The following is a 14525-nucleotide window of genomic DNA, read 5'->3' on the forward strand; positions in this document are numbered from 1 at the left end:
CAGTAGTAGCCACATGATCCACAGCCCGCCATTCACTTCTCTGCCTGCCAACCAACCAACCAATCATGCTGGCAGTAAAAAGCTTGTCATCTGGGTCCTGCATGTTAAGGTTAAAAATAGCATGTCTCATACCCATTTCACGGATTATTTGCGTAAGTTCTGTATATGACTGCCATTGACTCAGTGTCTGGCAGCTCGCCAGCCTGTTCCCATACGGTGCGTACCGCAGCAGTGAGCCACGCCATTAGAGAATGGTTGCCCTGGTTGTGGGCCAACCTATGGCAGTTTTGTAACCTTTGTCGCAGGGACGGATGCACTGTCACGAAGGCTAGCTTTTCCATCTCAGCTAGGGAGCAGAGAATGTTGTCTGCTCCCTCATCCCATAAACGTAATAGCCAAGCCGAGACTGGTTCTCCAGGGCGCTGTCGGTACCGCCTCCCCAGCTCCTGCAACTCAGTGGGAGTGTATGGGGTGTAGGTTGTGAACTCAGTCACAGCTGGTGTGGGGACAGAGCCCCAGAGAGTAGTTTACAGGCTCTCGGCCTCACGTGGAAGGGTGCTGGGTCGGGTAGTGGATGGCCGTCAGCTGAGGCTGGTTGGCCAATTGGCCGCTGATGTAACTGCTGCAGCTACGGAGGAGAGCCGAGGATTGCCGAGGAGAGCGGAAGAGAGCAGAGGAGCAGAGTCGAGGAGAGTGGAGGAGAGTCGTCGGTTGGTTGGCAGAAAAACGGACAGCAGGTCGCACGTCCAGTGAACCCAGCCTCCCGTGAGACCATAGTGGTATGACTCCCCTACCTATGGCTCCGTGGGTGTTCCTTTTTGGCCTCACCATATCCTGCGTTCTTGTGTGGGGAGTGGGAGCAGAGACCCCGCAGGCCTCCGTGCACGACAAATGGCGCAGAGAGCAGGGTCCCCCGCACGACACTGCTGTTTCCTGTTTCTCCAACCCAGCCGCCAACGAGAATGCAGTGGTATGACTCCCGTATCTATGGCTCCGTGGGTGTTCCTTTTTGGCCTCACCATATCCTGCGTTCTTGTGTGGGGAGCAGGAGCAGAGACTCCGCAGGCCTCCCTGCACGACAGCTGGGTTGCCAGCAGCAACGCCTCCGGGGCCCAAAGGTTGCTCACGTTTTACCCTTTGCTTCAAGATTGGCCGGGCTTGGGGGTTGGGAGCTACATTGCCTCCACTTGCTTCCTCTGCCTCTGCCTCAGAGTCTCCACCTTGGGGCCCCTGTTCTAACAGGCGGACCCGGGCTTCCAGCGGGACACCTGGTCCGGCACCTGGGCCATTTCATTAAGCACATTTTCCGAGTTGAGACTCAAGGCCGTGAGGAACATCCAGCCCACGCGGCCGGCTGTAGCCTTCTCCTCCTCCGGCAACCGCTCAGCCAGAGCCTGCAGGGCCCTCTCCACGCTGGCTAGAGAGCCATCCATGTCCTTCCATCCCTCCTTGGGGGTCCAACTCCTGAGAACAGTGGCCACCAGGCACCACACACTGTGTGGGGGCCACACGTCCTCCTGCCCAGAGTCAGACTCCATTCCTACCTGGTTGGAATCTTGCTCACCATGCCAGGTGTCTGAGTGGGTGGAGGCCTCTGTGTAAGATGTCCACAACTCTAGGAGCCCACGGCAGGAGCAGATTACCAAAAGGAAGATGACACTTGCTCTGGCCAACAGGGCTGCATGCCATCTGGAGGTTTGAGTCTCCCAGGCAGACCGTGCCTCCCGTTCCTACTGTTGCTCTCATGGGCCTCCTGAAGTTGAGCTTTCACACACAGAAACTGCTCCACCATGCTTCAGTAGGTTGTGGCCAGCACCATACCCTGCTCACTGAGTCATGTAATGTGCAGGGCGGCCTGCCCGGTCTCTGCTCCCGCTCCCCACATAAGAATGCAGGATGTGCCTAGGCCAAAAAGGAATACCCACGGAGCCATAGGTAGGGGAGTCATACCACTATAGTCTCGCTGGAGGCCGGGCGAGACACACGCAGTTAGTAGCCACACGATCCGCAGTCCGCCATTCACTTCTCTGCCTACTAACCAACCAACCAATCAACGCAGCCCTGCAGTTACATCAGTAGCCAAATGGCTAACCAGTTACAGATGATGGCCAACCAATCACAGCTGATGGTCATTCACTACCTGAGCCAGCACCTCGCCACATGAGGCCGAGAGCCTGGAAACTGCTCTCCGGGACTCTGTCCCCACAAAAGCAAAAAACTTTCTAGTATATTCCACCCCTGCTGCTCCAAAGAGATGATTAAAAATCCATTTTCAGAACAAGACAAGGACGCCCACTCTCACCATTTATTCATCATAGTACTGGGAGTCTTTACTAGAGCAATTAGGCAAGAAAAAAAAAAGGCATCCAAATCAGAGAGGAAGAAATAAAATTGTCTATTTGTAGATGACATATTATATATAGAAAACCCTAAAGACTCCACCAAAAAACTGTCAGAATAGGTAAATTCAGTAAAATTGTACGATACAAAAGCAATATTCAAAAATCAGCTGTTTCTATACACTAATAATGCACTATCAGACTGAGAAATTCAGAAAACAATCCCATTTACAACTGTATTAAAAAAAAATCTATGAATAAATTTAACCAAGGAGATGAAGGATCTGTATGCTAAAAACTGTAAGACACTGATAAAAGAAAATGAAGACACAAATAAATGGGAAGATATTCTGTGTTCATAAATTGGAATGATCACTATTGTTAAAATGTCCACAGTACCCAAAACAATTAACAGATTCAACGCAATTCCTATCAAAATTCCATGGCATTCTTCATTAAAAAATAGAACAATCCTATAATCTGTATGGAATTACAAAAGACCCCAAATAGCCAAAGCAATCTTGAGAAAGAAGAACAAAGCCAGAGGACTCACACTTCCTGATTTCAAACTATGTTACAAAGCTGTAGTAATCCAAACAGGGTGGTACTGGCATAAAGACAGACACATTATATCAATGGAACAGAACAGACATCCCAGAAATAAACCCATACAGACATGGGCAATTAATTTACTATAGAAGAGCCAGGAATATACAATGGGAAAATGATATAGTCTTTTCAATAAATGGTGTTGAAAAACTGGGCAGCCACATACAAACAAATGAAATTAGGCCACTATCTTACACCATACAAAAGTCAACTCAAAATGGATTAAAGACCTGAACATAAGACCTGAAACCATGAAACTCCTAGGAGAAAACGTATATCTGGTAAGGGGTTAATATTCAAAATATGAAAAGAACTCATACAACTCAACAACAAAAAAACAAACAACCTGATTAAAAAATGGGCACAGAATCTGAACAGAGATTTTTCCAAAGAAGACATACTAATGGCCAATAGGTACATGAAAAGGTGCTCAACATCACTAATCAGGGAAATGCAGATCAAAACTACAATGAGGTATTACCTCACACCTATTAGAATGACTAGTATAAAAAAGAGAAGAAATAACAAGTGTTGGCAAGGACGTGGAGGAAAGGGAACCCTTGTGCACTGCTGGTGGGAATGTAAACTGGTGCAGCCAGTATGAAAAACAGTATGGAGGTCAAAAAATTAAAAGTGGAACTACCATATAATCCAACAATTCCACCTCTGGGTATTTATCAGAAGGAAATGAAAAGACTATCTTGAAAAGATATCTGCATCTCCAGGTTCACTGCACCATTATTTGCAACAGCCAAGACATGGAAACAACTTAAGTGTCATCAATGGATAAATGGAAAAAGCAAATGTGGTGTATAGATACAATGGAATATTATTCAGCCATGAGAAAGAAGGAATTCTTGCCATTTACAACATCTTGGATGGACTTTGAAGACATTATGCTAAGTGGAGTAAGTCAGAGAAACATAAATACTGTATGGTCTACGTATATGTATATGTATATGTATATGTATATGTATATGTATATGTATATGTATATGTATAAGTATATGTATATACATATATATATGTAGAATCTAAACAAACAAAGGAAAACAGTGGGGATGTTGGCTGAAATGGGTGAAGGTGATCAAAAGGTAAAAATTGCCAATTATAAGATTAAATGAGTCCTGGGGATGTAATGTACAGCATGGTGACTAGAGTTAACAATACTCTATTGTATATTTGAAAGTTACCAAGAGAATAGATCTTAGAAGTTCTCATCACAAGAAAAAAAGTTTGTAACTATGTATGGTGATGGATATTAACTAAATTTATTATAGTAATCATTTTGCAATATAAATAGATATCAAATCATTATGTAGTGCACCTAAACCTAACACAATGTTATATGTTAATTGTATCTCAGAAAAATAAATTCAATGTTCTTATCAAAAAACAAAACAAACTGAAAATGTCAGCATCCTCCCAAATTCCCGTTCTACGACTAAAAAGAGTCCAGATTCGTTAGAGGAAATAAAATCCATTTTCTTTTCTTAAAGACATTAAGTATGCTAGGAGGCTTTTTAATTTCCTTGTATCTCCTGCCTTTCTATTTAATGCTTTTATGATTTGATAACTTACAGTAGTTGACTCCTACCTCTGAGTACCCATAGTGGAGATGCTTTCAATAAACAGCTAATTTGTTATGCCACAAACCACAAACTTCTTCATTGTACACAATGTCCTATAATCTTATCACCTCTGCTCATGACAATTTTATGCCGTATTCATAAATATGAACTGCCCTCTAACACAAGACTCCCGAGACTAATTTTTCCACTGCCCACTTCCCATAACCCCAATGGGCCCCAGAGTATAATTCTAAAACCTGGGTTTGTTTCCTCAGCCTTTATCTCTCCAGAGAATTCATTGAAAAAAAAACCAAAAAACAAAAAACTCCTTCTGCTGTGCAAGCTGCTTTTTATCCCTTTTCTATCCCCAAACTCCAGTTCTCTCTATATAAGTATTCTCAATATAAGGTGCTCAAAATACATTTTGGAACTTAAAAATCTGGTTCTTGAGGAAACTGTATATGGAAGTAAATCCACATATAAGCAGTCTTCAAAGAACTGGTGATTGGAGAAGGATTACCATATCTTATATCTTGTAAACATTTCCCAGTTACCTGACTCCTGTTTGATTTGAATAGTAGGCTTGATACCAGGTGGCAAAGGAGACTGCTGAGGCTGTGGCTGATGAGATACTGGAGAAGGCTGGGCCACCTGTTGCTGAGTCTGTTGCTGCACTTGATGTAACTGCTGCTTAGGAGACTGTTGATGTTGTTTAGGAAACTGTGCAAGAATCTGAGTTGGGGTACCCACTAAGCTTTTGGGGGAAGGAAGTCTGGTTGATGCTATTTTGATTGCTGATGTAGATACACCTGTAGGTGAGTAAGGAAAAAGAAAATTTAATACTAAAGCATAATTAAAGTTACTTCTGGTTACTGTAGTAGGTAATACTTTTGGTTATTGTAGTAGATAATACAGACTGGGTTAAATCAATAAAAGCAATGATACATTAAGCACCTACTGTCAGATATAACTTGTGATATTTTACATATTTGATACCTCGTTCCCAAACTCTGCAAGGGAGGCATCATTGCTGTCATACTCAAAAAAACTGATTTTCCCTTAATGAAGAGTTAGAATGAAAGAAATAAAGTATCAGGCAAGATAGCCTCACACATGTCTCTCAATAGATTTTCTGTCAGAAAATACAGGTTCTCAATGTAATACAAGAACAAAGCAATGTATGTTTTGAATCTTATTTGTAATACATTTTTTCAAATATTACTTTTCAGATTCTAGTGAGACAATTTAAACATGGCATAAGTAGCTTTCTCATTCCAATAATCTATCAATTAAAGTCATTTCTTAAAAACTCTGAGTCAGTAAATAATCATATGAAAAGTTACAAGTGGGCATACTCAATGTATTCACAGCAAAACAATTCTGATGATATACGGTTTTAAGACATTTCTATTCAATGCAATACTAATATTAGCAAGAATGCATGTATAGGTAAGGAATACCAATAACTTCCACTATAGATCTATGTTTAGAGAAATTTTTTCCTCTCCCAGATTTGTCATCAATAATCTTATAATTCATCAACAACACAATAGGACTATTATCTGTAAACAAATTAATATTCCTAACAGAAAGAACCTGGAATATAATTCACTCACTCAGCATACTAACTTTCTGAGCACCGATGAAACAAAGAAAGTGATAAATTAATAGCCTAATTATCAAGTATAGGCTATTTCCTACCTTCTTCCACCACACCCTCATCATGACAATTACATTGCATTACAGAAAAATGTTTAAATAATATCACATTCTTAAGTAAAACGTTTCTGGAGAATGATAAAGATGGAGAAGAAACCTTGAGAAGTCACTCTGGCTCTCTGGGTCTCAGCTTCCCATTATGTTGATTGAGTTTTCCTAGCCCGGCAAGTCTAAGGGTTGCTGTGTGGATCACGTAAGATCACAGAGAAATACTTTAAAGGTAGACAAAGTGTAGTCACATTTTTGTCTATAAAATGAAGGACTTACTCACATTACTTACACATGCTCCTACATCAGCCACCCTCATCCTTCCCTGAATATTAGTATTTTGGTGACATGTGTCTGTTACACTGCTTAGTTGCTCTGAATTATCTCTGGAGCCCCTTTTGGCAACATTTCATGACTCAATGAGCATAAAGTATTATACAAGTGAAAGGTATTATTTTTAAGGTTTTAACCTTTATATTACATTCACAATGAACTTTTGTATTAATCAAGGTAAACTGTATACATGAGTAAGTCCTTAACTAAACTCTGTTCTCCATATATGTACTTTTGTATAGGAAAACTATCTGATGCAAAAACAGTAAGGATGACTTAGAATCAGAAAATTGTGTTCAAATCATGCCTTCAAGACATAAACATGTAATTGCTGTATTATCTGATTAATGTACTTCATCTCTATGAATATTTATTCATTCAATAAAAACTTACTGAGCAGATTCTATATGCTATATCGTTGGGAAACTATTTTCTATCCATGAAACAGTCCCTACCTTCAGGAAGGTTAGAGAAGACAATCAACTGGTCACGCGTATCTATTACAAACTGCTATCTTTGTTTTAACAAGTAAAAGGTCCTCTTCCTCTTCCAAACAATTCAGCACTAAAGCCATCAGGTAGCGCAAAGCAAAATGGACAACTAGGCGGCTAAAGAGAAGACTGACCAAGCATGGCGTGTCAGAGCCCACTGCAGAGAATGGCCTACCGTGGGAGTCAGGGTCCAAGTGAGATGAGGAAGGTGTCCACATGGGGAGCTCAGGGGACAGCGTGCCTATACTGTTGGAGCCCAAGTAGGATAAAGAGGGGTTCCATGACTATGAGCCACCTAGCAAACGGTCTCAAAGCTTAAGCAGTTATGTCCACGGGAAGGGGTAGCTACGGAGGTATGATAGTCCAAAGTGGATGAAGAAGACTTCCGAGTGGGAGGCACAGGTGTCAGAGCTGAGCAGGGTGAAATAGGCATCCATGCAAAAGGGTGAATCGGGAAGGTGTCAGAACTCAGGTGGGGTGAGGTAGTGGTCTGCAGGGTGTCAGTCAGAGCCGGGGTGGAGTGAGGAAGGCATCTGCAAGGAGGTGGGGCAACGACAACAGCACGACGACGATGACAGAGTGCTTACGTACTGGCAGACTGATGACATCAGGGAACATATGAAAAGATAATGGAAGCTAGGTTTTTCACTATCAAAGATGAGAAAGGAAAAACTAGAATTAACAAGTAGTGTTTTTCATTGAAATTAGATGCATCAGTATGACCCCATAGTTTTCAACATACAGAATATAGATGTAAGCGTGTGGGTGTGTGTATAAATGTACATACAGGCACGTGCACATGCACACAAACACTAGCAATAAACACATCTAGCACCCAGATTGGCTTCTGATTATCACTTTCCACTGACCCCAGGGCTAGAGTAGGAAAAATACACCTTGGTAAATATAAAAGTTTTTTTCCCCCCTCTTTTGTAATTTATTTAAAAGAAAATTCACTACTTAAAGCAAAAATAATAATCATGCAAGGTGGGGTTTATACATACACAGAATTAAAATGAGTAACTACAGCACAAGGATGAGAGAGAGGAAATAGAAGTGAACTATTCTAAGATTGTAACAAAATATGGTAAGTAGTATATTACTTGATGAAAAACTGTTATAAATCCAAAATGCATATTGCAAGCTCCAGAGCTGAGTTCTTAACCAAGGGTAATTTTTTTCCAAACCTCCCCCCCATATTTGGCCATCACTAGTGATACTTTTTTATTGTCACAACAAGGGATGTACTACTAGTATCTAGCAGGTATAGGCTGAGAATGCTGCTAAACATTGTATAAACATTGTAACGAAGAATTATCGGGTCCAAAATGTCAGTTGAGAACCCTACTCTAGAGCAACTATTTAAAAAAACAAAAAAAGCACAGCCAATAAGCCAATGGAAGAGATGAAATGGAATCTTTAAAAAGCCATCAATAAATTCAAAAGACGAAAAAAGAGGGAAAAGGAAACAAAGAACAGAGAGGACAAATAAAAGACAATTATCAATGTGGTAAACTTATACTCAACTATATTGATATTTACATTAAATGTAAATGGACTAAATCCTTCAATTAAAAGGCAGAGGTGGTCATACTGGATAAAAAAAAGCAAGACCTAACTATACAATGTTCATAAGAGATGCACTTTAAATACAAAGGTACAGATGGGTTAAAAGTAATGAAAAACACTAATCATAAACACTATCATGCAAACACTAATCATAAGAAAGCTAGAATGGCTACGTTAACATCAGAAAAGGTAAACAAGGAGGATTACCAGAGAAGAGCAATATTTTATAATGAAAAGGAGGTCAATCCATCAAGAAAATGTAACAATCCTAAATGTTCGTACACCTAATAACAGAGTCCAGAATATTGGAAACATAAAGTGACAGAGTTAAAGGGAGAGATGCACAAAGTCACAATTACAGCTGTAGGTTTTACACTCTTCTCTCAGTAATTGATAGAACAAGTAGACAAAAAAAAGATAAGGATAATTTGAACAATTCTATCAACCAATTTAATCTCATTGTAATACATAAGCCCAAATGAAAAGTCAATTGTTCTAAAACCATTTATTAAATAATCTAATGCAGCATACACTCTTGGTTGCCTACCTAACTTTCTTTCCCCTCTGCTCTTTCTCCTTTCTAATTGAAGCCTGTTTTCCCTCCCCCAGAGGATCCACGTTTCTGGGCACTGGCATGTACTTTAAGGCAATTCCTAACTGATCTAACCTAGTCATGGTGGCCCCATTCCTTTTGCCAGGAACTAATTTAGGCCAGGGTCTATGACACACTTGTGGCCAACAAGACGTGAGGGGAATGTCCTTCTGTGGACTTTTGGGAAAGATTTTCTCTTTCATAAAACAAACCCAAAGCAGGGAACAACTTCTTCCTGTGCCCATTGTCATATCTGGACATAATACATGGAATTGCTGCACTCACCTTGCAACCATAATGGGAGCTATCTGGCACAAAAGTTGATGCACCAAAGAAAGCAGAGAAGAAAGTAAAAATAAACTCCTCGATGGTTCCAATGACAAACTAGGTAACTTAACTGGAACCTCTCTGCTTTTGGACTTCGGGTTTTGTGAGATGATTCCTTATTGTTAAAAGCCAATCAATCACTCAGTTAGTGCAGATTTATACAAGGTCATTCAATAACTTAATCCAATTTTGCAATTCAATTTAGATATTAACAATCCAGGGGTTCTGTAACAATTTATTAAACATTTGAATGACCAAAAGAATATATGCTGCTGTGAATACCAGTGAAGCAAACATAATAGTCCGTATTTGAAGGAATTATATTGTTCAGGTTACATTGGTAATTTTGAATAAATATGAAATACTTAAGAGTTTTAACATGAGCCCTAGGGGAAGAATAAAACTCGAAAAACATCAAACAACAGGTAAATATAGGGGAAAGAAGATACATAAGAATATTACCTGTGTTTTGTCTTGTGCTCATAGAAATTGAAGAAAAAAAATCAGGTATTAAACAACTGACTGGTTAAATAGTATGCTATTCAAAATTTTTTAATCCTAGATATTATACCCCTTCCTTTTCTTGTAAACAGGAAGAACAAGGACTTAATAGTGGAACACATACTAGCAAAATATTCCATCATGATGTAGTTCAGGAAGCTAAAAAATGTCATTTAGCAAACTCTACCAAAACATTCCAACCTTTTAATTTGGTAATCCTACTCTTGAGAGCCTATTCTAAGAAAATAGAGGGCTCAATTTAAATTCACAAAGATGTTCACTAGAGTTAATTCTATAATATCAAAACCTGGAAATACTCTAAATATCCAACATTAAGGGAATAATTTAATAAATTATGCAATAGTAACAGTACCTGGATTATAGAAAAATAGAATAACATGAATGAAGCAATGTTACATGAAGTATGACACCAAATGAAATACATATTTTTTAATTCCAAATTAATAAAAAATGTTATTCACATGGGTAAAAGGCAATAATATATTAATCTATGGATTTGAAAAAAATAATCTTGTAGTAAGCATATTAATATCAGAATCCTGAGTGACCCACTGCTTGACATTCTCAAACTAGGGGAGGGAGAGTGGTAATCTCTGATGAAACAGGAGGGACCTTCTCACCCAAAGCAGAAAAACACCCCCCGCCCCCATTTTCTTCAAAATTCCTGTATACCACAGGGACAGAATTACACGGCGCATCACCACTCACCTTGTGCTACTGTTGACATGACCACAGACGGTGTGGAAGATACCACAGCTGTTACTGCAACTGTACTAGGGACAGGCGATGGCGTAGAACTGCTGCTGCCACTGCTGCTACTGCTGACCAGAGCGGACTGTGAAGCAGTGATCACCACCGGGGATTTCTGGGTTGTGGAAGCGATGACTGATGTTGGTACAAGCTTAGTGACGGCTGCATAGTTATGGGATTTGGAGAGAATGTTGGGCACGAAGGTTGAACTTGGTGATGTGGTCACTATAATAACCTAAGAAAGGGAAAATAAGTTATTTTCATATATCTATTATACTACTAATGTATCTAGACTTGCAGTTAGTTCAAAAATAGCTTACGAAAGATGAAGAAACAATTCAACAAAAAGAAATTTACACCTAAAAATATTAAAAGAAAAAATTTTATGAACCAAATATTTTAAAAGACAACATTCAATGCTATGCAAAGTAAAGTGAAGTAAGCATTTCCATACACTCCTTAGGGAATATAAAGCAGAACAATCTTTCTACAAAGTAATTTAGATAGTCATTCATTTATAAATATTTGTTGAGCATCTACTATGTGCCAGGCATGGTTCTAGATGCTGGGGACAGTGGAATGAACAAAACAGACAAAGTTTGTACTTTCAAGGAACTGCATTCTAGTAGGGGGAGAGAAACAATTAACAAAGAAAAAGTAACTATAGGTCATGTTGGAAGAGACAATAAAAAAGGTGGGAACTAAAGGATAATGGGATTTTTTAATAAAGTATTCAATGAAGATTACTCTGAGAAGGTGACATTTGAACAGAAACTAGAAGTAACCAAGGGGTGTGAACCATGTTGCTACCCAGAGGAAGAACATTCAGTGACACAGGAAGCAGTAAATACAAGGACCCTGAGGCAAAAGCAAGCTTGGTATGTTCAAGAAACATCAAGGACCTAACGTACAAATTGAATTTATAAGATAGAGAGTAGTAGGGGCGGATTCAGAGCAGTAATGTAGGACTAGCTGGTGTAAGATCAGGTTGATAGTATATACCCTTGATGTGATATGATAAAAAAGTCTCTTTACCTCTGTGGTCTTCTTTCTGACAATCCATAACCCTAGCCTAATCATCAGAAAAATACTAGACAAATTCCAGTTGTGGGACATCCTACGAAATACTTGACCAGTATTCCTCAAAACTGTCAAGGTCATCAAACACAAGGAAAGTCTGAGAAACTTTCACAGCTAAGAAGAGCCTAAGAAGACATGACAAGTAAATGTAATGTGGTATCCTGGAACAGAAAAATGATAATAGATTAAAAATTAAAGGAATCTGAATAAACCATGGACTTTAGCATCAATATTGGTTCATTAATTTTTACAAATGCCCCATACTAATGTAAAATGTTAAGAATAGAACCTTAATGCAAGGTACATAAGAACTTTCTGTACTATCTTCTCAAGTTTTCTCTAAATCTAAAACAGTTAAAAAAAAAAAAGTTATCTGCTAAGTGAAAAGTACAGTAGGGCAGAGACAGTAGAACAGGGAGACAAATTAAGAGGCTTTTGCAATAAAGCAGAGATGATGGTAAGCAAAGTGTTCATGGTAGAAGTGCTGAAAAGTTAACAGATTCTAAATTTATTTAAAGATAAAACCAACAGGAGTTGCTAACAGATTGATACAGAGAACATAGGGATAAAAGGCAGGAAAGAGACTTCAAGTTTAGCCAGTATGGCTAGAAAACAGTAAATGACATTGGGACAAAGCAGTTCAAACCAAGAGAACAGGATAGATCAAAGGTCCTAAGGTAGGAATTACTTTGATGTACTTAAAAAACAGAAAGCAAGCGATTGTAGCAAAAGCATATAGGGCAAGGAGGGGTTGGGAAAGTAAGCAGAGGCCAGACCAAATTTGTTGTAAGCCAGAGTAAAGAATTTAGATTTTATACTAAGTATAATGGGAAGCCATGGGATGACTTTAAGTAGGGAAACAACAAAATTTGGTTTTTATTTTATAAGATCATTCAAGCTATTATGTAGTAAGAGGCAAGAGTAGAAGCAGTGAAACTAGTAAAGAAGCTATTATTGCAGTAGACCAGGCAATGATAGAAAAGGAGAAGTGATCAGATTCAGATGATTTGGGGAGGTAGAGTCAACAGGACTTGGAGTATGGAAATGGCAGGCTTAAGGAAAAGAACCAAGATTAGCTCCTAGAGCTAATATGCATGGGTTTATTTACATCTCCCAACAATCCCATGACACAGATACTATTATTATCCCTATTTTACAGTTGAAAACACAAAAATCATTTACAAATCTGTAATATCAGTTTTATTTTGGGTGAGTATAATGTGGTGTAATGATACCCCAAAACAGAGCACAGTATCTTTTTCCTCTTTCACCAACATTACTTGTACCAAGGACAGAAAACTGTGAAAAATCTAAAGAATTTAAGGGAGAAATTCTTTTTCATTTTTATATCAGTCCTAAAGAAGACCTGAAGTTAAATCAGTCAGTCAAAATTTACTGAGTATGTCTTTACTCAGTACTTACATCTCAAAGAAGCTTTGGCTATATCATTATTATACATTTTTAGTGTTGCAGATACTTAAAGACACAAGTACACGTTCATTACTTTAAGGAGTTTGTTAATTATTTGAGGAGTCAAGAGAGATATACAAGTCTTGACCAGCAAGCACCTATATAGAGTTGACCAGCATACTTCTACATAAATTTGATCAGCAAATACCTGTATAGCATTTATTACAAAACACCCATCAGCCATCACATAAACTGAAAAGAAGTAGACCAATATGGTAAAAAGACCAGAAGCCTAAGAGTCTGAAGAACCTAAGCTTAATCCTGCCTCTGCCACTGACAAACGGCAGATCCCTGGACATGTTCAAATCTCTAGGCTCCAGCTTTCATCTATAAAATAGGGATAATAATATCTACCTTGCAAATCATTATAAGGATTAAACGAGATAATGATGTGAAGCATCTAACATAGTGCTAGGCACATAGCAGGTGGTCAATATTTGGCAGTCAACAAATGGTACTTATTAGTATTAATAGTTTATTATTACTACTTAATAAATGCTAAAAGGATAGCAGTAAAGATGTTATAGATGAAATCAATCTGGAAGTATATAGTTTAATGTACTCCATTTTTGTTTCATTAAAAAATTTTAGATACCTTTTTCCCAAAATTCTGATACCCCTGAGAATCCAAAGAACTCATAGCTACTACCACAGCCAAAGCAACGGGGGTAGTGATGGCAATTAGGCTGCACAGTTGCCAAGTCCGAGTTGCTGGCAGCAGCTTCCTGGAGCACAGCGTTTCTGAGGACTCGGAGGCACAGAGGAGGCTTCGCCAAGGCTTGGCAAGGAAGTATGCGAATTAATTAGCAATGTCTGTCATGGGCAAGGGAAGGGGAAGCCTGCACACTTGTATCAAATATAACTAGAAATTAGTAGGCTTCTAACATTAAGACAACAAAACCTAGTGTCTTTAAAGAGGATGTTTTAGGTTATAGATACAAATTATAAAACATATTTTGAGATGTCAGTCCGCAAGTTAACTGCTGATCTGAAAAGGGGTTATCCAAATTTAGAGATCCACCTTGAAGAAAATTTACTTGCTTTTTAAAGTTACTTATTACAGCAGGGAAACCAAGTGAACCAAACAGTGTTTATTCAGGCCATAAGTCAAATTACTGACCTTCTAGCACTCACAAAAACTCCTTAAGAGTGCTGGGACTTGCAC

The 14525-nt window shown here is 38.9% G+C and overlaps 1 protein-coding gene across 15 annotated transcripts in view; it reads right to left on the reverse strand.

The window, feature by feature from the left end:
- The window catches only part of EMSY (EMSY transcriptional repressor, BRCA2 interacting), an 80254-nt gene that overhangs the window by 42779 nt on the left and 22950 nt on the right, over positions 1–14525 (reverse strand). For all 15 annotated transcript variants that reach the window (XM_074335749.2, XM_074335743.2, XM_074335747.2 and 12 more), the window contains 2 exons: positions 10769–11045; positions 5074–5328 (listed from right to left, as the gene is read on the reverse strand). In XM_074335749.2, coding sequence (XP_074191850.1) covers positions 5074–5328; positions 10769–11045 — 532 coding nt within the window. The remainder of the gene's footprint in view (positions 1–5073; positions 5329–10768; positions 11046–14525) is intronic.

Source organism: Rhinolophus sinicus, chromosome 14 (assembly GCF_057876585.1).
Source record: "Rhinolophus sinicus isolate RSI-liver-muscle chromosome 14, RSI-T2T, whole genome shotgun sequence".
Lineage (NCBI taxonomy): Eukaryota > Metazoa > Chordata > Mammalia > Chiroptera > Rhinolophidae > Rhinolophus > Rhinolophus sinicus.